The 22,488-nt window shown below is 34.8% G+C and overlaps 1 protein-coding gene across 1 annotated transcript; it reads left to right on the top strand.

Annotated features, from left to right (window-relative positions):
- The first annotated feature begins 249 nt into the window (after positions 1-249).
- LOC107791438 (LRR receptor-like serine/threonine-protein kinase FEI 1) lies at positions 250-13,578 on the top strand. Its single transcript, XM_016613503.2, has 14 exons — positions 250-682; positions 1,249-1,481; positions 2,159-2,294; positions 4,486-4,557; positions 4,628-4,699; positions 5,550-5,621; positions 6,808-6,879; positions 6,980-7,051; positions 7,622-7,713; positions 9,233-9,397; positions 9,511-9,843; positions 10,946-11,191; positions 11,745-11,878; positions 12,923-13,578. The coding sequence occupies exons 2-14, from the start codon at positions 1,385-1,387 to the stop codon at positions 13,139-13,141; spliced, it is 1,782 nt and encodes a 593-aa protein (XP_016468989.1). The 5' UTR covers positions 250-682; positions 1,249-1,384; the 3' UTR covers positions 13,142-13,578.
- The last annotated feature ends 8,910 nt before the right edge of the window (positions 13,579-22,488 follow it).

The raw sequence follows: 22,488 nt of genomic DNA, 5'->3' as shown, positions 1-22,488 counted from the left end.
ATAACCAAAAAAATCGAAAACCCGACATAAACCGAATCGAAAAAATCGACTTAATCGGTTTGGTTTGGTTTTAATATTTGAAAAACCGTCTTACTTGATTTGGTTTCTTTTTAGGGAAAAATCGATCCAAACCAAATTATAAACATCCCTAATTTATATTAATTTTAAAATGATATATCTTCATTATCAGGTACACACGCAATGTACGTGCTCTAAGACTGGTTTAACAAAACAGCAGCCCGTGGTTTCACAGTGGTGTTGTGTAAAAGCACAAGCGTCGGTCGCTCGTGTGGAGAGGTCAGACTCACACGTGCGAACCCACTCCCACTGTCATTGGCTCATACTGATACCCCCTTTTAGTTCCCATCATCTCACTCTCCATTTTCTCTCTCTAAAAGCCATTTGGTTTCACAATCTCGAATCTACAAACAGCGAAGTATTAGCAAAGCAAAGAGAAGCTTTTAGAGAGAGAGAGAGGAAAAAAATCATTCTCTTTCTCTCTCTTCGTTGTGTTTTTTTTTTGGTTCTTTCTATTTTTGTACAACACTTCCAACTTTACAGCTCACAACACTTGCATTTCTCTCTCTCTCTCACACACACTCTCTCTCTCTCTTTATGTGTTTTGTGCTGAAATGAGCTAAGGATACTCACTTGTAGATCGAATCTAAGATTGTTTTCACAGGTACTACTGGCTCTGTTTATTTGCTTCGATATTTCTGTTAAATTAATTTTTTAATTTTTTTTAAGTTGTACTGTGTGCATCAACAGTTGCACATTCTTCTGGGGTTTGATATTTGTAGGTTCTTTTGTGTTTTTATTTATTTAGTGGAATTGGATGTTGTACCAAGTGCCTTAACAGTTGTACATTGTTCTGCTCGTATACCTGTAAAAAAAGAAAAAAAGTTTGGCTCCAATTTGTTTCTGGTGAGGAGTTGGAATAGAGCTAATAAAGATTCAGAATTTAACTATTATGACACTTTGAAATGTTAGTTACGAGTTAGAAGGGTTTCTCTTTGCTGAAAAAAGGAAGTGATGAATTTAAAGAAGGAAACTTTAATGCACAAGTGTGGATCAGACAACCATTAAGTTTATGAAGTGGCCAGCAGCGATAGCTGAATGAATTGCTTTGAGAATTATCTCTGGTTTTGTTACTTCATTGATTTAAAAATTATGTTTTCCCCCTTCATTTCAACTCTTGAAATGTTTCCTTGATCATAACGGGATGTTTGTGACTTTGTGTTTTGCTAGGGAGCATTCCTTATCTTTTTCTGCTGCCTTATTTGTGGTGTCATCAACTTGTCAACTGTATGTCCAAAGGAGGCGTAGTGCAGCTTGGTGTATCAGATGTTTTTTAGTAACATTATTATGCTTGACCAGTGCCGAGATGGGCAGCTTCTATCTGATATTGCAGGAGCTGTTGCTTTTAAGCATACTGTTATTTTGCATTGTTGTAGAAGTTGCAGAAGCTCTCAGTCCTGATGGTATAGTTATTACTCTTGTCTTCGGTTTCTTGCCTGGGTTGTCCATGTTGTTTATAGTTTAGATTCTAAGTCGTAATATGATACTCTCTCCGTTTCAATATATGCGACACACTTTTCTTATTAGTCCGTTTCAAAAAGAACTGACACATTTATAATCTAACTTTAAACTTTCCATGTTACCCATTTTACCCTTAATTGAGAAGTTTTTATAGAAACACAGATTGAAAGCCCCGCAAAAGCTTTACCCTTTAAGCTTTTAAGACCACAAGTTTAAAGTCTTCCTTTTTTTCTTAAACTCAATGCCAAGCCAAACTATGTCAAATAAAATGGAAGTATGTGAATGTTGGAGTGTGTGATAATGTATGGCATACTCGATGAAGATGATATATGATTTCTAGTTCTCTTGAGTATTACTTTTGAAAATTTCAGTGGAGGTTTTGTGAGGCGAATTCCCATTTAAACTTGTTTTACAATGTTCTCCTGGTAATAGAAATAAGATTTTGCCAAGCCTTTAGTTCTTATACGAATAAGTTTGTTTTTCAGTTGTTTAAAAATTGAACGAGCATAATCAATATGTTATAGAACTAGAAGGTGCCTCATCTTTGACATTGTTACCCATCCCATCTTGTAAGCATTACAGGTAAATCCATAAATGACACAGTTTTCTATGTTTACAGGTCAAGCACTTGTTAATTTTAGGACCGCAATACCAAGTTCAGACGGTGTTCTTACGCATTGGAGACCAGAAGATGCTGATCCATGTGGCTGGAAGGGCGTGAAGTGTGACCTGAAGTCCAAGAGAGTTATATCCTTGTAAGTATCTGCTGAAATATTATTGAAATCATCTGTAATTGTGGTGATATTGTCTTGGCTCTAGCTATTGGGCAAATTAAATATTTTGGAAACAAATGTGTTTACAAAATTATCTACATTGGTAGGATATCACATGCTATTAACTTCATTAGTTCTTTTATCTCTGGTAATTTTGACTGCTATAGGGGGTTATGTAGATTCAGTCTCGCTATAGGATTTCTGTTATCTTGTAGAACTGATGTTCTTGTTCCGAAAATGAATATAGTGCTGAATTTGAGATTTGGATTTTCTTTATCTTGCTTTTTACTGCACTTTTGGGTAGGTATCTTGCTTTTGCACTGTTTGAACTGTGTACAACTATTGAAGTTGCAAAGACTTGTGGAAAAGCTAAAGGATATCTTGTAACTCCATATGTTGTTTTCCTTTACATCATATCAATTAATTCTCTTCAAATCAATGACGGATCATACAAAGCCTAGTAGTTTCCCTTTAAAAGAACACCAATTGTCTTGTCAACAGAATAAAAGAAGAATGAGTAACCATCATTACGATTTTATCTTCATATGAGAGAAGTCTATTCTTTATATATTTCTTAAAAAAAGAAGATCTTTATAATGTTTATTGGGGAAAGTATAGCTTCTGAACTTGAATCTGCGAAATTCAGCTTGGTTTTGGGTAGGTGTTAAATCATCTTTGGGTTCATCTGTTGTACTTGAAAACAAGTTGTTGCATAGTGTACCTTGTTGAAGCTTGTGGTGGGATAGCAATGTCTTTGTTGAAGACACCTGGACCTCTTATTCTTATCTGTCCAGCTTTGGATAGGCGTAGAGGAACCACACCTATCCATCCCGAACGTGGGGTTAAACTCTACTGTGGTGACGAATACTAATACTGTATGGGAGTTCCTATGGAATAATAAAGATAGGGGTGGCAAATGAGCGGGGTGGGCTTAATTTGCGGGGGTCAAAATAGGTTAGGTCAATAAATTGGTCATTGCTCAACCCAACCCAAAGTGTACTTGGGCTAAGATGGGCTGGGTCAAGATGGGCTAAACAATGGGTCATAGCCCAATTTGCCGAACTTGACCCATGTTTTAGAACTATGCTCATCTTGCATAAACAAAGCCTCTTACGTTTTATACACCTATGTATAAAAGGTAAATAAGTACTATTAGTATTTTGAGAATCAAAATATATTTTCTTAAATAAAAAATTAGTATTTAAAATTTGTAAGTTGAAAAATATCTTTTATGTTATTTCTAAATAAGTAAATTTCACCACAACTCAATTATAAAATTATTCATATTTACATTAAAACTTAAATACGTTGATTCTCATTTTTAAACTTAGATACAAAAACTAATGATGGGGCAACTAAGTAAATTTCTAGATAAATTGGGTTGAGATCCCTTTGTTTTGGATGAGCTTCATGAGTTGTATTTAGGCTACTTTATGGGTCAGAATGGCTATAAAAAATGATGGGTTAACTTGAGCTCAACCTAAATAGACCCCTGAGCTAAAATGTTTGTAGCCCAACCCATTAATCGCTGGGTGGGTTTGAGCTCAAATTGCCACCCCTAAATAAAGGAAAAATCATCAATCAACAAGCCCAACATAATTTCAAACAAAATTACTCAAGTTATTGACTAAGTTGGCTCAGTGTCATATCATATTCTGTAGTTTCAGTCCATGTGGCTTATCCTGTTGGATGGTATCCTTCTTGGATTATCTCCAAACGGGGAAGTTATTTTGATTTTATCTTTCAATTTTCCTTATAAAAAAAGTTATTTTGATTTCCTATAGTGGCTTATTCCAAAGGACCTTCACTTGCTTTCCTTGTGGTTTGACATTATTAATCGTAATGTCGTCTTGCAGATTCTTTTTACCTTTCTCTCGGCTACTTCTGGCCATTTAAGCTGGAAGTTAATACATTAATTTTCATGATAATTCTATTTAACTTACCATTCCTTCTTCTGAAGGAGCTTCATTTGTTTTCGTTGTGCTTTGATATTATTAATTGCAGATTCATTTTACCTCTCTTCTCTGCTACTCCTTGCCATTTAAGTAGAAAGTTAATACATTTAATTTTCATCAAACTTTCATTTCACTTGCCATTCCAAATGTTGCTAATTGCATTTGGAAGTTTATCTCATTTGAACTGCTAAAGGTGATTGTTGTCTTGAATCATCCAGGATCCTCTCTAATCACAAGCTAAGTGGACCTATTTCATCAGATATTGGGAAGCTAGACAATTTGCAGATTCTGTATGTTTCTCTTCCTGTTCTCTTATATGTTGATTTTAGTATTTCTACATTAACATGTATGAAAATGCAGAGCTCTTCATGGGAACAACCTCTATGGGAGTATACCGCCTGAATTAGGAAATTGTACAGAGCTGAAATCTTTGTAAGTGTGCAATGTAGTTGTTTGATATAACCTGCATATTTATTTATCATCTATTGAGATTCTGAAGTTTATCACTATTAAGCACTTGGATGAAAAGGAGGATTCCAACTTGTTTTACATGATATACTGCATTTTATAGGCTTGTCTGAAAATTAGATAGGACCTATTATGTGTCTATGATAGATTGGGGGTATGTTGAGCTCAAAATATTGAAAGGCAACTGAAAAGGAAAGGACTTGATGCGGCCTGTGTAATAGCTTAATATACTGTTATTTCTTATTATAAGAGCTAAATTCTACTTAAAATATGTTCTTAAGATTGCTCAAAATGACTATTGTGTTTGTTTACTCTGCAATGCTTGAACATCCATGTATAATTAGATGATTAAGGAGTAGCTTCTTTTCCCTTTTTTCTTTTGGTGCACCCAGAAGTTCCTTGTTGTATAGAAGATTGGGTGTTTTTCGTAGAGAACCATAGCTTTTTGTAGGTTTTCTACTTTTTTGGTATACTTCTTGTATATGGTGCTTTTGTTTTGGTTCATTCATTAATGAAAATTTGCTAACTTGATTTTTAAAAAAAATAGATGGGTGAAATTAAACATGAGCTTCAATCAATAAAAATAATGAGCACTTTAACTGAAGAAGGCATACAGTTTTCATCAATGCTAGATTATATGATCTTTGGTATAAGTACTAACCTTGATTTTAAAAATCTGAAGCGATTGTTTCAGTTCTGATATGCTCAGGAAAATTTGAGGGATTATTTCTTTTGGATTTGCATACATTTTGCTCTAAATCTTTATCAGTATACTGCCGACTAATTTCAGGCACTTCCAATCTCTTTAATGCAGATTTCTGCAGGGCAATTATTTAAGCGGATCGATCCCCGATGAGTTGGGGAACCTATCTAAGCTTGAGAATCTGTAAGCTTCTTTTTCTAAGCATGCGCAAAAACATTAGTCAAATCAACTTTATAAAGTGGGAGCTTATAAAAAAAAACTCTCCATCTATTCTTAATTTCAACATTTTATATTAGCGTTGGAATAGTACTTCCTTTCATTTTATGTGGCACTTTTTATTGGGCTCGGAGTTCAAGCATAAAAGGTACTTTTGGATCTTGTGGTTTTAAACGCGCAATGACATTTATATAAAAGTATGTCATTAAGTAGTTGAGGTGTATTTGGATAGCTAGCTGTGATAGCTCAGCTATTTTTCTGTATTTTATGGTTTTGCCCCCAGGGCCTAGCTCAAGTGGCAAAGGGTGGTGGATTTGTGTCTTAGGTCACAGGTTCAAGCCCCCACACCATGCAAAGCAAAGCCTGGTATTTAAGTGGAGAAGGGTAGAGGGGCGGGCCCATTATCCACCGAGTTTCGAAGGCTGCGGTTGGTCCAAAGGATCGGCCCCAGACGGATTTCTCGGTCATCAAAAAAAAAATGGAATATCTGGATTTGATGAGAAGACATAGCAGGTCAGGCATCTTGTACAAATTGGACATTGAGAACATACGACCATGTCAATTGTGCTTTCTTAATTATTCTCAAGGATATGACCTGTGGAGATAAGTGGACACATACTACAATTTTTCATCACAAAAGTAGGACTTCAGTTTTGGTTCATGATCTTAGTCTTCGAGGAAAGAAAGGGAAAGGAAACTTAATTTGGCTATCCAAAAAATATCAAGATAAAGAAAAGTATTCCTTTCGCCTTGAGTTTTCATTGTTTTAGAAAGTGCTCAGTTCATAAACTTGTTGCTGGAAATCAATAAACTTACCCTTTACATATCACAATAAAGGTGCTCAGTTTATTGTTGACTTGATTTAGTGTAGATGAGATTTCTGATTGTTCTTTTTATCACTTGGGCACTTCTATTGGACATTATATGTTATGAGCTATCTCAATTAATAATAATCGAACTTAGTTAGTGCTCTAACAGTTTAACCAAATTGATGTAGAGAAGATCACTAACTCATTTTTTAATCATTTTGGGAACTACTGTTTATCTGTTGCATATTGTATGTTATGAGCTGTCTCAATTGGCATAAGATAATAATCAAACTTAGTGCTCGTACAGCTTAACCCAATTGATGTTGGTTTATTAACTTTGGCAGAGATCTTTCAAGCAACTCGCTCAGCGGAAACATCCCTGCATCACTCGGGAAGCTGACAAATCTTGCCTCTTTGTGAGTGCCCTAGGACTTATTTAACTTAACTATGAGTCTAGATCTTCTTTTGGTGGGGTGTTGGGCAACTCATATTAATGTTCTCATATAATGTTTACAGCAATGTCTCAACAAATTTTCTGGTTGGGCAAATACCTAGTGATGGGCGCCTTGCCAACTTTGGAAATGAATCGTAAGTCCCAAAGTTCTAAGTTCCTTCATGCTGAGTTGATTTTAATTGTCAAAGCTTCAAGATCTGATCTTCTTGATCATTTGTTCCTGATGAAATGCTGCCTGATCATCTATTTAGTAGATACCATAATGGTACCTGTATATACTGTTTTTTATCTTAGTTTTCTAAAGTTTCTCTTTTTATTGGTAAGACCTGTTTAAATACACTCTGCATCAGTTTATCTTTCGTCTTCAGCTTGTTACTTTTATCAAATACCAGTGTCATGCTTTATTTCCAACTTTTTGTATTAAAAATACATAGAAGGAAATTGTAGTCAATGGTCAGGTAATCTTGAGGACTTTGGTGTAATTCTCCAGTTCATTTTTCATACATCTGATCCATCATTTCTGAAGGTCCATGACTGACTGGCAAGTGAATAGTAGGGGTAGCATTTAGTGTAGACCTTGTTCTTTATTTCATGTGCATAGAATGACCACCTTGATATGAATTATGACTTTACAATGGTAATTGACAACTTAAGCACTTTTCACTCTGTTAATACATCATTTTCCAATTTTTAACTTATGACAGCTTTCTCGGAAATCGTAAATTGTGCGGCCAACAAGTTAATGCGGTCTGCGATGCCGGAGGTCCTACATCATTTGCTCAGCCCCCCATTTCTGGTAAATATTATATGTGAGATGGTTCGTTATAAAATCGTCGTTAGATATTAAGTTGACTTGCTTGTTACCTTTCTCAACAAAAAAAGAAAAAGATATTAAGTTGCCCTGTGTCCTCGGGCTTGTGGAGGGCAATCCTGAATTTTTTTGGTGTTCAATGGGTGATGCCAAGCACCGTAAAGGAAATGTTATATAGCCGGGCCAGTTTCCGTAGAAGAAGAAAGCAAAAGGCGTTGAAGTTCGCCCCGTTAACTCATGTGGATAGTTTGGGGGGAGAGAAATTGGAGAGCTTTTGAGGGGATTGAGTCTCCTTTTTCACATCTTAAGAATAGTCTTTTATCTTTGATCGCTTTTTGGTGCACTCATATAGCCCCTACTTCTATAGAAGATTGGGCGTCATTTGTAGAAAATCATGTTCTAATGTAAATTCTCTACTTTTTGGTATACTTCTTGTATACGGGAGTTTTCTCCCTTTTTGATTAATACAATTTACCTTATCAAAAAAAATTAAGTTGACTTCATGTTTTATCTGTCAGAGGCCATAGACCTATATCTACATTGTCAAGGATACCTTCTAGTGTTTTTGCTGCTGAAATATCAGAACTCATCTTTCTGTTATTCCTACGTCAAGAAAAGCAACACATGCAACACATATCATTACTATTTAACCCTCATCTGCATAACCGTGTACATTCAAAATAGCAGTTATTTTTTTTTTTGATAATTCAAAATAGCAGTTATTTTCCTTTAATTTTGAGTTTTATCTAGGTTATATTTTTGTATTCCCACTCTCACCTGAAATTGACTGAAATATTTAGGAGAAATTTGCTTAGGAATGTTCTCCTCCCTGTACCAAGACTAAACCTTGTACTTCAAATGGTTGAATCAGATAACTTATATGTGCTTGTAGTATTATGTATGTATATAATGTGTTAAGAGCATTTTGTTGACCGCTTTTTGGTGCAAACTAGTTTGTGTACCAGATGTAATGATATTTTAGACATAATAGATGATTTGCACAACCTTTTATATTACGCCTGTTGCACTGGCTTAGTGCAAATATTTATATAATATATTATTTGCCCATAAAAAAAACATTATGGCTGCTCTCAAGGGTGTGGCCTATTGGTCAATGAAGTGGGAGGTGAACCATGAGGCCTCAAGTTTAAATCCTAGCGGAGGCAAAAAATACTAGGTGATTTCTTCTAATTTGCCTAAGGTTTGGTGGACAGAGTTACCGGTACCTGTGCTGGTGGGAGATAGCAGGTACTTGGTGGAATAGTTGAGGTGCGCACGCTAACCCGACCACTTTCATCAATGAAAAAAAAATAGCATTACATTATAGCTTGATTATTTTTCTTATACCTGTGCTTCAAGCATTAAGCAAGAGTGTGATTTGTTGCGTGTGTAACTTGATGACATGTTTAGTTGGATCTGTATCTCTTCTTTTCCTTCTCTACTCTTCCTAGTTTCCTTTTTTTTTGTGTGTTTCGTGGTAACATCTGATCCGCAATCATTTCAGCCGAAAGCCAAAATAAGAAGAAGTATTCTGGTCGACTACTCATAAGTGCCTCTGCAACTGTTGGTGCACTGCTACTGGTGGCGCTAATGTGTTTCTGGGGCTGTTTCCTCTACAAGAGACTGGGTAAAAATGACGGCAGAGGCCTCGCAGTGGATGTTGGTGCAGGTCCTGAACCCATGCAGAAATTACTGTTTTGATGTTCTAATTATTTGTTTCGTCCTTTTTAATTCTTTACATCAAATCCTTTTGTTTAGTTATCGAAATTCTTAATCCTTCAGGTGCATCCATTGTGATGTTTCATGGAGATTTGCCTTACTCTTCTAAAGATATCATCAAAAAGTTGGAGGCTTTGAATGAAGAACACATAATTGGTTCTGGGGGATTTGGTACCGTTTACAAGCTTGCAATGGACGATGGCAATGTGTTTGCTTTAAAAAGAATTGTTAAGATGAACGAGGGATTTGATAGATTTTTTGAAAGAGAGCTTGAAATTCTCGGAAGCATTAAACACCGTTATCTGGTAAATTTGCGAGGATATTGCAATTCTCCAACATCAAAGTTGTTGATATACGACTTCTTATCCGGAGGTAGCTTAGATGAAGTTCTGCATGGTGAGATATTCTTCCGCTGTTAATTATTGCTGCTTATGGTAGGGTGAGGATGTCCACTTATTTTTGAATTTAGCATGTATACTGGGGATTAGTGCAAATATTTTAGTAATTTTGCCTCATTTTCGCTGCGATCTGTAATCATACAGGAATGCTGTTGGCGTCTAACATGTACCGCTCTTCATTCTACATTAGGTTATGCTGCTTGATGGCAGTTAAATAGCACTACCACTAGCAATCCAATATATCATTTTGCTATAAGACAATCTAATATATTGTCTCCATAAAATTAGAAATATTGAGTTGAGCTAAAGTAGCAAGTTGCCATTTAAATAGTGGAAAGTAGTGTACACTTGATGATCGAGTCCTGCTCAATTCTGTCAGGCTGTGATAGCTCTGAAACTTGTTTCTGGAGCTTTCTTTGCTATATACTCTTTTTTCAGTTTGACAAATATATTCCCAAAAACTGAAAGGAATAGACAGGGAGAAGCAGTCTTACGTGGAGATAATAGAGTTTAAATTCCATATCATAATGTTGCTATAAAACATTGAATATAGAACTTCAAATGGTGTTGTTTTGCCTTCAGAAGGTAGCCAGCTTACAGCCGTGGGTGAGTTGGTATATAAAGAAGGCACAGCAAAAAGGGACTCAAGACATGACAATATAGTTGATGTTAGCTAATTATATACCTTACTAATAAAAAATATAGGGAAATACGTTGCAAGTCTTCAGAAAATAACGCAAAATTATATGTTACCGTAGTATAGTGGCTTCAAAAGAATGACTCATCACATTAAAAGTAATGTGCTAACTCAATGTTAGAGAACACACTGGAATTTCAACCTCACATTCTTGTTTGAAAATTGGAAACCAACGTGAATACCTGAATGTAAGTGTCAATGACATTCTGCAAATGGTTGTTTTGTGGGTAAAAAGCAAGAGAAAAATAAAAAAAGATGAGTAGCCTAAGCACGATCTTCTGACTTGTTAACTTGCTCTTGCTGTTGAGGATTTTCTGTAGTTGCTCTAGCAAATGCTAGGAGTCCTGAATTAAATATTTTTTCCCAGTTATAAATAAAACTCTTTTTTAATGTTTCTATACAGAGAGATCTGAACAACTAGACTGGGATGCACGGTTGACTATTATAATGGGAGCTGCAAAAGGGCTGGCATATTTACATCATGATTGTTCCCCTAGAATAATACACCGAGACATAAAGTCTAGTAACATTTTGCTTGATGGAAATTTTGAGGCTCGGGTATCTGATTTTGGACTGGCCAAGTTGTTGGAGGATGAGGAGTCTCATATCACAACCATTGTGGCTGGCACCTTTGGTTATTTGGCTCCAGGTACATACATGCTTTAACATATATGTTCTTCCTTTAAATTTTGGACACTTGTAAACATTTCATATCTCTAAAGTATGAAGAAATAATTCATGTTTATTGTAATAGCTGGGACCTGCGCGAGTGTTGTCTGATTTTCCTCTGTTTGTAATCATGTTTCAACTCTTCTTTCAAGTACACAACAGTCAGTTTTTTTTCCTCTTTCCATACGTGTTTTCCTTTGTCTCAACTAGAAAATATGAGGTCTAGTGTAATAACAGAGGGACTGAGAGGAAAGAAAATTGTTCAATTGTGGAAGCTTCTTATCTTGGTCTGTCGAAGGCACAGTATGAAATCCTTATCAAAAAAAGAAAAATAAAGACAGTATGAAATATTGCTTTTTGATGCAATCAGTGTGTTGCTGCATCAGTTTGTATTAAATAAGCTCTTTTTTATTTCCTCCAGTAAAAGCAGATGTGTAAGAGCTTGGATCAAAGATTGTTTATTCTTAATGAACCTAGTTCTCTTAGCCATGTTCCGTTGTTTATGCAACGTGTTGGTTTTCCTTTATTTCCAGAGTACATGCAGAGCGGTAGAGCTACAGAAAAGACTGATGTTTATAGTTTTGGAGTTCTGGTTCTTGAAGTAGTAAGTGGGAAGCGGCCCACTGATGCAACATTCATTGAGAAGGGCCTCAACATCGTTGGCTGGGTATGTAATGCCACTAATTTCTTCTTGCTTGAGTTTATTCAAATTTATGCTCTCTTTCTTCTTGGTCCTGACATTCCATTGATTGAGTAGGCCAACTTGTAATCTTTAAAACCTAAAATTTTATGACAATCTACTGTCAAGGTAAATGTTATTTGGAGTTGAAAGATAAATACTTTAGAATTGTTATTTAATAGGTGAAATAGTAGATGGGATGCCTCCGCTTTTATGCAAGTTGTGCAACAACTGAAACTCATCTTTCTAGAAAAGAGAGGTTCTGAGTACAGGAAAGGAATATGATATGGAGATTAAAAGCTTGAATCACCATGCTACTCATTATTTGAGCACTATGCACCACAAATCAGAGATGTAATTTCTCCACATGTATAGAGATTGTAGCTGTTAAACTTAATTCTGGAACTCACTCTAGTATAGATATTTTGGCTCCAGTGGCTAGAAGGGCAGTTGTTGATATGTGAAAATACATGAGGAATGGGCAACAAGCATAATGAAATATTGAGGTCAGATATACACTAGAGATGATTTATGCAGCTAGCTCAAAAATTGGTATGGCGGAGGAAATGAGGGATGGGTTAAGTTTTTCTTTTCTTTATTTTCTTTTAGGTTGGAATTAGTGCTTGAAGCACAAAACTATATTGATGTTGACAAGATAACAAAAATTTAGTCTTCGAAATAAGCAACTGTCAGTCTCATGTACATGCGGGTTACCCAAATGCAAGTGCTGATCAATTTAAAGACTGACTCAATTTCTGTTTTTGGTGCTACTCAAATCATGTGAAAAGATAACCATGTCGGAGCTTCCACTAGATATTTAATTTCCATTTATGTTACGCGTTTCTAGTTTCTGCATATCAAAAGCAAACAAGAAGAGTTGCCTATTGCTGAATGGGCAACGGCCTCCCTCCCCCAAAAGGAAAAAAGGATTACAACTTGAAGTATTCTATCCAAGGCCGGTGGGACCTTCTGTTCATAAACCTGGCTTTCTGAGTTGTAGTATTGATCTTAAATCTTATATCCATAATGCAGTTGAATTTTCTAGCTACTGAGAGTAGACAACGGGATATAGTTGATCCACATTGTGAACGGGTACAGACGGAAAGCTTGGATGCCCTGCTTTCAGTTGCCACACAATGCGTCTCTTCGAATCCTGAGGAGAGGCCCACCATGCACAGAGTTGTACAGATTCTTGAATCTGAAGTCATGACACCTTGCCCAAGTGACTTCTATGATTCAAACTCTGATTGAAGGTTGTAGCTAAAAGTAGAAGAGAACTTAATGTGGAGTGTGCGTCTGCTGCGTTATGCAACAATACTGATACTGAAGAATGGTACCAGCATAGTCTGGGGATCAAGATCTGCAACAATTTGCAGTGTACTCTGTTTATTCATTCTTTCTGCAGATTTACCACAAGAGAAAAAGGCCCTCTCAAAACCCGAGTTGCCAGTTAGTCACTGCGGCATTCAGCGTGCTTAGTTGTATTTTTTTATATTTCAATTATTTTTCTCCCCTGATTTCAAGCTTTGTCTTGCAACCCCCCCCCCGGTTGTATGGGGTACCAGTGTTATGGGTAATCGAATCCCTCTTTTCTTGTTGTATTTTCCCTTTGCCTTTTTTGTAGCCTTTCTTGAAATTTTTAATTGTATATGAAATGATTAAATTGATTTGACATCAACCTTGTGCTAGATTGATCTCATCTCATTTGGTATTCAGGGGGCTGCTCAAAGGGGAGCTAATAAAGCCTTTGCTTTTATTTTGGGACCTCAAAAATTTAATAGTGAATTTATGATTTTGTTATTATTTAGACTATCGAATTTTGTAGAAAAAGAAATACAAAATCATTGTAAAATTAAAAAAGAAAAGAAAAGAAAGATTGCATGTTTTTTAATAGTAGAATTAGAACTTTGAATTGGTAAATAAAGTTTTTACGACAAGATACAAGGTATGTATTCCAAACACATGGATAATATGTTAGAGGTCGTTTGGTAGAGTGCATTAGATTTGTGTATTAGTAAACCTTTGTTTGGTACACTTTTTTAACATATGTATAACTAATACAAGCATTAGTTATACATCATATTTGGTATTATTCTATGTATAGCTAATGCATAGCAAACTATGGTATTAACAATACTAAGGCTATTAATGCATGCATTAGCGTGGTTAAAGGCCAAATTATCCTTAAAGTCCTTTAAAGCTAAAGAATATGGAGGGCACTTTTGTAGTAAAAATGGCGTGTAGTAGCCACTAATTAAGGGGGTCTTTAATTTTTATCCACTAATTATAATGCTCAGCAAAAATAGTCACTACTAATAGAAAAAAGACAGTTTTACCCTTTCTTCAATTCTTATATTCCCAAACCTTTGTTTTATTCATTCAGAAGAGGGAAAATTTGAGAGCGAATATTTCAGGGCAAGTTTTGTGTGTTCTCAGCATTTGTATTATCCTCGCATGCAAACGAGCTGCAGTTAATCTTTCTCCTTGTTCATCTTCTCTGCATCGAACGATCGAACTGGTAATTTTTTTCTTTTATGCATTTTTGTTTGTAATCGCGATCAATGTTGTGTCAAGTATGTGTAAAATTTCAAAAATGATCATTATAAGTTGATTCAGTGACAGAGAAGTAGCGTATTTTTGTGATGCTGTTATTCAGAACTTTTTGGTATTGAAATGTGAAATGTGTTTGTGGTTCAATCAATATATTTGATTATGTAAGGACATTTCATAAAAATAGTCGTAGGAATTCATAAGCTAACCGTGTTTATGAATTTTTAGTTAACTGTGTTCATAAAAGATAAGGACCAAACGACATTAACTTTTGAACTTGGAACTCAAAGTTAAGGACTGAGTGTCCTTAACTTTTGAACTTGAAACTTGAAGTTAAGGACCAAGTGTCCTTAACTTTGGAACTTGAAAGTTGAAGTTCAGGACCAAGTGTCCTTAACTTTTTAACTTGAAACTTGAAGTTAAGGACCAAGTGTCCTTAACTTTGGAACTTGAAAGTTGAAGTTTAGGACCAAGTGTCCTTAACTTTTCAACTTGAAACTTTAAGTTAAGGACTGCCTGTTCTTACCTTTTTAACTTGTAACTCTAAGTTAAGGACCAAATGTCCTTAACTTTTAAACTTGAAACTATAAGTTAAGGACTGCCTATTTTTACCTCTTTAACTTGTAACTCTAAGTTAAGGACCAAGTGTCCTTAACTTTTGAACTTGTAATTCAAAGTTCAGGACTAAGTGTCCTTAACTTTTGAACTTGGAATTCAAAGTTAAGGACCATGTGTCCTTTAGTTTTGAACTTGAAACTTGAAGTTCAGGACCAAGTGTATTTAACTCTTCAACATGAAACTATAGGTTAAGGACTGCCTATCCTTAACTTTTCAACATGAAACTATCAGTTAGTGACTGCCTGTCCTTAACTTTTTAACTTGAAACTTGAAGTTAAGGACCAAGTGTCCTTAACTTTTGAACTCCAAATTTGAAGTTCAGGACCTATTGTACTTAACTTTTCAACTTGAAACTTTAAGTTAAGGACTGCTTGTCCTTAACTTTTTTACTTGAAACTTGAAGTTAAGGACCAAGTCCCTCCAATTAACTGTAAGTCCTAATCTTTATTTTCTTTTCCTTCTTTGTAGTGTTATAATGGAAAGAGATCGTGCGTTCGATTTTGATGTTTGGCGTAATTTTATGATCTATTGGAAAGGAGATTTACAGTATAAGGTAATAATCAAAAGTTTTTTGTCAAACAGGCGGTGGAAAAAGTTGAGAGATGGTATTTTCGGAAACTTTTTCTGATTACAAAGTGTGAAGTTCTGCGGTAAACTTATTCACTGTGTATTACTTTCAGAAATTGTAAATAATGACCTTGATTCAATGACATTCAAGGTTTTTGACCGTGAAATTAAGTTTACACGTGACACATTTCATATAATTACTGGTTTGAAGTGTTATTCCTCACCGGACATCAAAGGTTTACATGAAAAAGAGTATAGGCTTTCGAAAGTTTATTTTCCCGGAAAGGATAGAGTTGAGTTGGGTGATTTGTTTAATTTTATTACTAGTCACCCACATGGTACAACAACATTATTTATAGGCAGCGATGATGATGTTGTGAAGTTGGCAACAATTTATTTTGTTGAATCTGTTTTGATGGGCAAGCGGAAGAATAAGAATGTGTCCGAGCAGATAATGAAAATTGTAGACGATGATGAACTCTGCTCTTCTTTCAACTGAGCCTCTCTTTCTTATGAAATTTTATTAAAATCATTGAAGAGTTGTTTGAAGCCGAATGAGAATGAGAATAAGACAGAGAAAGACAAAGATAAAGACAAAGATAACTACACTATACTTGGCTTTCCTTTTGCCTTTTGTGTTTGGATTATGGAAGTAATTCCTATTTTCCAGGAAAAATAATTTGTGAACTTCCAAGAATCTAGTTATCCTCGGGTGTTATGTTATTCGGAAATGAAATCTCCACAGTATGATTCTCTGTGTAAAAAATACTTCCATAATGAAAATGTAAGTTAATCTAATTACTAGCAATTTTTTTGTTTATTTGTTTTAGTTCTGAAAACTTATGTTTATTTTTTGTTATATTATAGTTGTATAAGTTGATCGAGGTGTCACCATTTATTTCTGTTCAAGAAGATACAGAGCCTATTAGTGTGGAAGAGCCAATTTCTCAAGATCAAAGCTCAATGCCTTCTTCCACACAATTTGATGAAGCCATGCTTAAGGAAATTGTTAAAGTAGGTTTTCTGCCTTTGAATAACATTAGTTTTTTAATTGATTATTTTTTGCTTACGAGACTTTTTTGTTTTTATGTTTTTTGATTCAGAGACTATCAGAGAGTTTTAAGAAGGATCTGCAAGCTGAAGTTACTAGAATAAATCAGAAAATAGCTGTATCAGAAAAAAAAGATTGAGAATGAAATCATGGTAATATCATTAATTTCAGTTAGTCAAAGTTCAGGACTTTGTGTCCTTAACTTTTTAACTTAAAACTATAAGTTAAGGACTACCTGTCCTTAACTTTTGAACTTAATACTTGAAGTTTAGGACTAAGTGTCCTTAACTTTTGATCTTAAAACTTGAGGTTTAGGACCAAGTGTCCTTAACTTTTGAACTTACAACTTGAAGTTTAGGACTAAGTGTCCTGAACTTTTGAACTTGAAACTTGAAGTACAGGACCAAGTGTCCTTAACTTTTCAATTTGAAAGTTGAAGTTCAGGACCAAGTGTCCTTAACTTTTTAACTTGGAATTCAAAGTTAAGGACTGCATGTCTTTAACTTTTGAACTTGTTACTCTAAGTTAAGGACTGCCTATCCTTAACTTCTTTACTTGTAACTTGAAGTTTAGGACTACTTGTCCTTAACTCTCTAACTTAGTTTCTTTCTCATGATTTAAAGAAATCAAAGCTTGATACTTCGTTGAAGATTTATGTGAAACCTGATGAAAGGACCATAGAGAGAGAATCTAGTGTTCCAATTACTAAAGATGGAGTTGATGATCATTGTCGTGGTACAGAGCCTACTGTTACAATCAACAAAGATGCAGCTGGTGATGAACGTGATGATATGGATATGCATGCAGAAGTTCAGTATGAAAGCAATTTTAGAGATGCACATCTAGATGATGAAACTGAGAACGTCACTGATATTAGGAAAGGTTAGATATAGATTTTGAATTTTTTTCATTGAAATTTATATTCAATAGCGTAATACATATAAACTTTTTTGTGATTACAAATATTTGTAGAATCTATTGATGGAGTGGAAGTTGAAGATGTAGGAGAATGTCAAGACCAGGAAAATCCAAAAGAGACAGGAGTAACAGAAAAAATTTGTAAATGTGGATTGCAAATCTCATGAGGATTTAGAAAGTCTATTGGGAACAAGTGTCAGTGAGATTGTATGCAAATGCTTAGAAGGAACATATGATCTGTCTACACCTCTGTCATATAAAGAGAAATTTGGAGTTCAAACTTATGCCAATCAAGGTTAGATAAAATTTTCATTATATATTGAATGTTAGTTTTAGTGAATTATTAGAATGGGTATTCATTACAAATGTTATAAAATCTTTTAAAGCTGCAAGGGAAGAAGATGGAGTGGAGTATCAAGAGAAAAGTGGAGTACAATCTCAAGACGTAGAAAATACCGAAGGAACAAGCAGAAGTGAGATTGTTTCCAAATGCATAGATGGAACATGTGATCTCTCTACACCTCCCTCTCTTACCGACAATATTGGAACCTAAGAAAATGCTAGTGAAGATAATGATTTAATTGGGATGATCTTGACTATTGCAAACGGTTAGATAGTGTTTTTTTTAATTTTATACATGTTTGTTTTAATTAAAGATTAGTAACAAGTACTAATTGTGTTAGCTCTTGTAAATATTTTGCAGAATCTTGTGAACTTGCAACTAAAGAACAAGGAGAAAAATTGCAAGATAAATAAAATGTGCAGTTGGAAGATAAAGAAAATGATGCAAGCAATATGTTAGCTGAATTGTCTATCGAAAAAACACAAGAAGGCAGTGTGAAGAAGACATGTATTGATTGCGTCCTAAATATTATATTCATAATTGAAATTTTGTCTCTTCATTTGACAACTTCCAGCAAACTAATATATATATAGTGTTTCCTGTAGAGGAAAACAATGATGAAGCCCTTAACCAATATACAAAGAAACAAGAGAGATAGTATTGGTTATGATGGTCCGTCATTTTCTATTCTTACTCCTACTTCTCCAAGTACACAAATGAGCATTGATGAGGGTTTGTCTATGGAGGTTGAAGGAAATGTTGAAGAAGAGCTTGGTCGAGGTAAAAGGAACAAGAAGCTTAGTTGGCAGTGGAAATCTCCTTTTGATCAGGAAAGAAAAACAGGAACATCGATGGCAGACAATCAAAATACTCCCAAGAGTTCAGGCTGGATAAAATCAACATATACTCGTAGGTGTATTTTTCATTATGCCACAGATGATGCAAAATTATTGAAGAAATTCATTGTGTGGTTGGGCAAGGAGAAAAGGAGAGGTCGCAAAAAAGAGTAAGTCCCTTAATGTATTTCAGTATTGATATTGAAATCGCTAAAGTTAAGTGTCCTTAACTTCTATGATTGTAAGTCTAAGTTTAGGACCAAGTGTCCTTAACTTTTGAATTTGAAAATCAAAGTTAAGGAGCAAGTGTCTTTAACTTTTCAACTTGGAAATCAAAGTTCAGGACTAAGTGTCCTGATCTTTTGAACTTGTAAGTCAAAGTTCAGAACCATGTGTCCTTAACTTTCGAACAAAGTTAAGAACTTCCCATCCTTAACTTTTGAACCTGCAAGTCAAACTTAAGGACTCCTGTCCTTAACTTTTGAACTTAATACTCAAAGTTAAGGACATACAGTCCTTAAGTTTTGAACTTTGAACTCAAAGTTAAGGACAAAGTGTCCTGAACTTTTAAATTTATAAGTCTAAGTTCAGGACCATGTGTCCTTAACTTTTGAACTTGAAACTCAAACTTCAGGACCAAGTGACCTTAGCTTTTGAACCTGTAATTCAAATTTAAGGATTGTTTGTCCTTAATTTTTCAACTTGAAAGGCTAAGTTCAGGACTAACTTCTAACTCTGATATTTTCAAAATTTTCAGGGGACAAACTGATATATATGCTAATGATAATGGTGTGAGAAAGAATCTATACAAATTGTATCATCAAAAAATCAGTAGCAACATGTTCTTCCTTGAGCTTTCAGATAGCAGCTTTGTACTTGATGATAAGGTTAGATAATTCGCAAGGCATTTATTTTCTTTATTCTTAATTTATCATTTTTAATTATTTTATGACTGATGGATTTGTTTTATTTTTTGCCTTTTTATGAAGCATATTGACATTGCCCTATATTATCTGAGAAAGAAGGAATGCTACCACCCTCGCGACCATCCTTTTTGTTGCACAACTACTGATATTCTTTTTGATAACTATATGGTGCTTGTGTATAAAGATTTCAGTGAAGATGCTATTGATGACTTTTGGTGTGCTGGTGATAATTAGTTGTTTCTGACACCATATGTGTGGGGGGACAGTTGTAGATGTGGAATTGCTTGGACAGAGGTTGACAAAATCTTTTTTCCATGTCGGCTTCCTTCAGAAGATGATAATGTTGTGACACACTTTCTTTTGGGGGTATTGGACTTGAATCAGAAAAAGATTGATGTGTACGATTCCATATACAGGGAGCCATATGAGGCAGGAATGAATCATATGGAAATGTATGCACGCATGATCCCCCACTTGCTAAAGTTCTCACAGTTTGACAAACATCACAAGTCTTTTGGAAATGCCTTCAACAAATTTGATATTCAGTGGCAAAGATCACCACACCAAACTGGATCGTACGTGTTGTTATTTGTTATATAATTTATATGTACTTTAGATTTATTGTTTAATTCACTCCATATCTTACATTTTTCTTAGGACTGGTTGTGGTGCATTCTTGATCAAGTATGTGGAGTTGTTGATGACTGGAAATGATGTGGAGATATTCCAACCTGAAGACATAAAAGACTTTAGAAAAGAACTTGCCGCAAATCTTTGGGCACATGGTGAGTGGAAAAGAAATTCTGGTTATGATACACCACCAGAAAATGTTGGCGATGATTATGAGAGTGAAAATAAAACTTGCTGTCCAAAGGAGTTGTAGTTTAGTCGTAAAGAAAGTTAGTTATGGTTCATCTTTTGTATAAAATTGCTGTAAAGAATCCATATGGATTCTGCAAGTTCAGAAAACTTTTGAAATATTCTGTAAATTCCTCAAAAAGCACTTATATTTTGTTTGCGTAACATAATTTTTTGTCACAGCTATGCATAATTACAATTTCAGAAGTAATATCAAGGCATCATGTTATTAATTTCTTTGTTTCTCTCAAGTGTTAATTTGTCCATTGAGTTTGTTAGTATTAGTTCATAACTAGGTGTAATTGAACTTTAAATTCAAAGTTAAGGACCAAGTGTCTTAAACTTTTGAACTTTAAGCACAAAGTTAAGGACTGTCTGTCTTGAACTTTTGAACGTGTAATTCAAACTTAAGGACTGTCTGTCTTAAACTTTTGAACGTGTAATTCAAACTTAAGGACTGCTTGTCCTTAACTTTTGAACCTGCATGTCAAACTTAAGGACTCCTGTCCTTAACCTTTGAACTTTGAACTCAAAGTTAAGGACTGCTTGTCCTTAACTTTTGAACGTGTAATTCAAACTTAAGGACTGTCTGTCCATAACTTTTTAACCTGCAAGTCAAACTTAAGGACTCCCGTCCTTAACTTTTGAACTTGAAACTCAAAGTTAAGGACAAACAGTCCTTAATTTTTGAACTTTGAACTATAAGTTAAGGACTGTCTGTCCTTAACTTTTGAACTTGAAACTCAATGTTAAGGACAAACAGTCCTTAAGTTTTGAACTTTGAACTATAAGTTAAGGACTGCCTGTCCTTAACTTTTGAACTTTGAACACAAAGTTAAGGACAACCTGTCCTGAACTTTTAAACGTGTAATTCAAGCTTAAGGACTGCCTGTCCTTAAATTTTGAACCTGCATGTCAAACTTAAGGACTCCTGTAAAGTTAAGGACAGACAGTCCTTAACCTTTGAACTTTGAACTCAAAGTTAAGGACTGCCTGTCCTTAACTTTTTAACGTGTAATTCAAACTTAAGGACTGTGAACTTGAAACTCAAAGTTAAGGACAGACAGTCCTTAAGTTTGAACTTTGAATTACAAGTTAAGGACTGCCTGTCCTTAACTTTTGAACCTGTAACTCAAAGTTAAGGACTGCATGTCCTTAACTTTTGAACTTGAAACTCAAAGTTAAGGACCACTTGTCCTTAAATTTTGAACATGCAAGTCAAACTTACGGACTCCTGTCCTTAACTTTTAATCTTTGAACTCAAAATAAACAAAAAAAAGGTAAGCATAAAGAAATTTTGAAAATTCAAACATCTGCTCAATTAAGAATAATCTAAATGAATCCAATTTATAGCAAAAACTTAAAAGAGTCAATAAACATAAGTGGATATATCTATTATTCTCTATGCTTTCTTGAAAATGGATGGACTGCGGGAGAATATATACAAGCTGTTCTATTATGACCAATTCTTCTGCAACGACCACATTTGAATGTTATTTTTGATGATTCGGTAGCTGGAATATGCCTTTTCTTCTGCTTTATACCTGGTGGCACTTTGAAATCTGGAGGTTTAAAAATTTGTGACTTAATACTCTCTAGTACAATCCAAGAATCAGTATGTCCTACAGGATGTATTTGTCTTTCATATGTTTTCAGCCAAGATTCTTTTAAGTACCAGTGCGAACAAAAGTTGGACTTCTTGATGTTTCTCTTCTCGATAGCTGCAATTGCATGTATGCATGGTAATTCATCAAATTGAAACTGAAAACAATCACATGTTCTTTTGTTTAAGTCCACCGAGAAAGTTATTCCTTCTTCTTCAACTCAAGAACACCATGAATCAACAGGGAAGACCTTCAATGTTGAAAAATTATAAGTTAGTACATTATGTTAAATTATATTAAAATCATAAGCTAAACATAGAACATAAT

This window comes from Nicotiana tabacum, chromosome 5 (genome assembly GCF_000715075.1).
Source record: "Nicotiana tabacum cultivar K326 chromosome 5, ASM71507v2, whole genome shotgun sequence".
Taxonomy (NCBI): Eukaryota; Viridiplantae; Streptophyta; class Magnoliopsida; order Solanales; family Solanaceae; genus Nicotiana; species Nicotiana tabacum.
This window is presented reverse-complemented; position numbering and strand designations above follow the sequence as displayed.

Excerpts from the sequence above, each read along its gene's own strand:
- LOC107791438 (XM_016613503.2), top strand. The coding sequence starts at position 1,385 with ATGGGCAGCTTCTATCTGATATTGCAGGAGCTGTTGCTTTTAAGCATA. Across the intron at positions 4,558-4,627 it reads CTAGACAATTTGCAGATTCT|AGCTCTTCATGGGAACAACC; the intron begins GTATGTTTCTCT and ends ATGAAAATGCAG. Across the intron at positions 4,700-5,549 it reads TGTACAGAGCTGAAATCTTT|ATTTCTGCAGGGCAATTATT; the intron begins GTAAGTGTGCAA and ends TCTTTAATGCAG.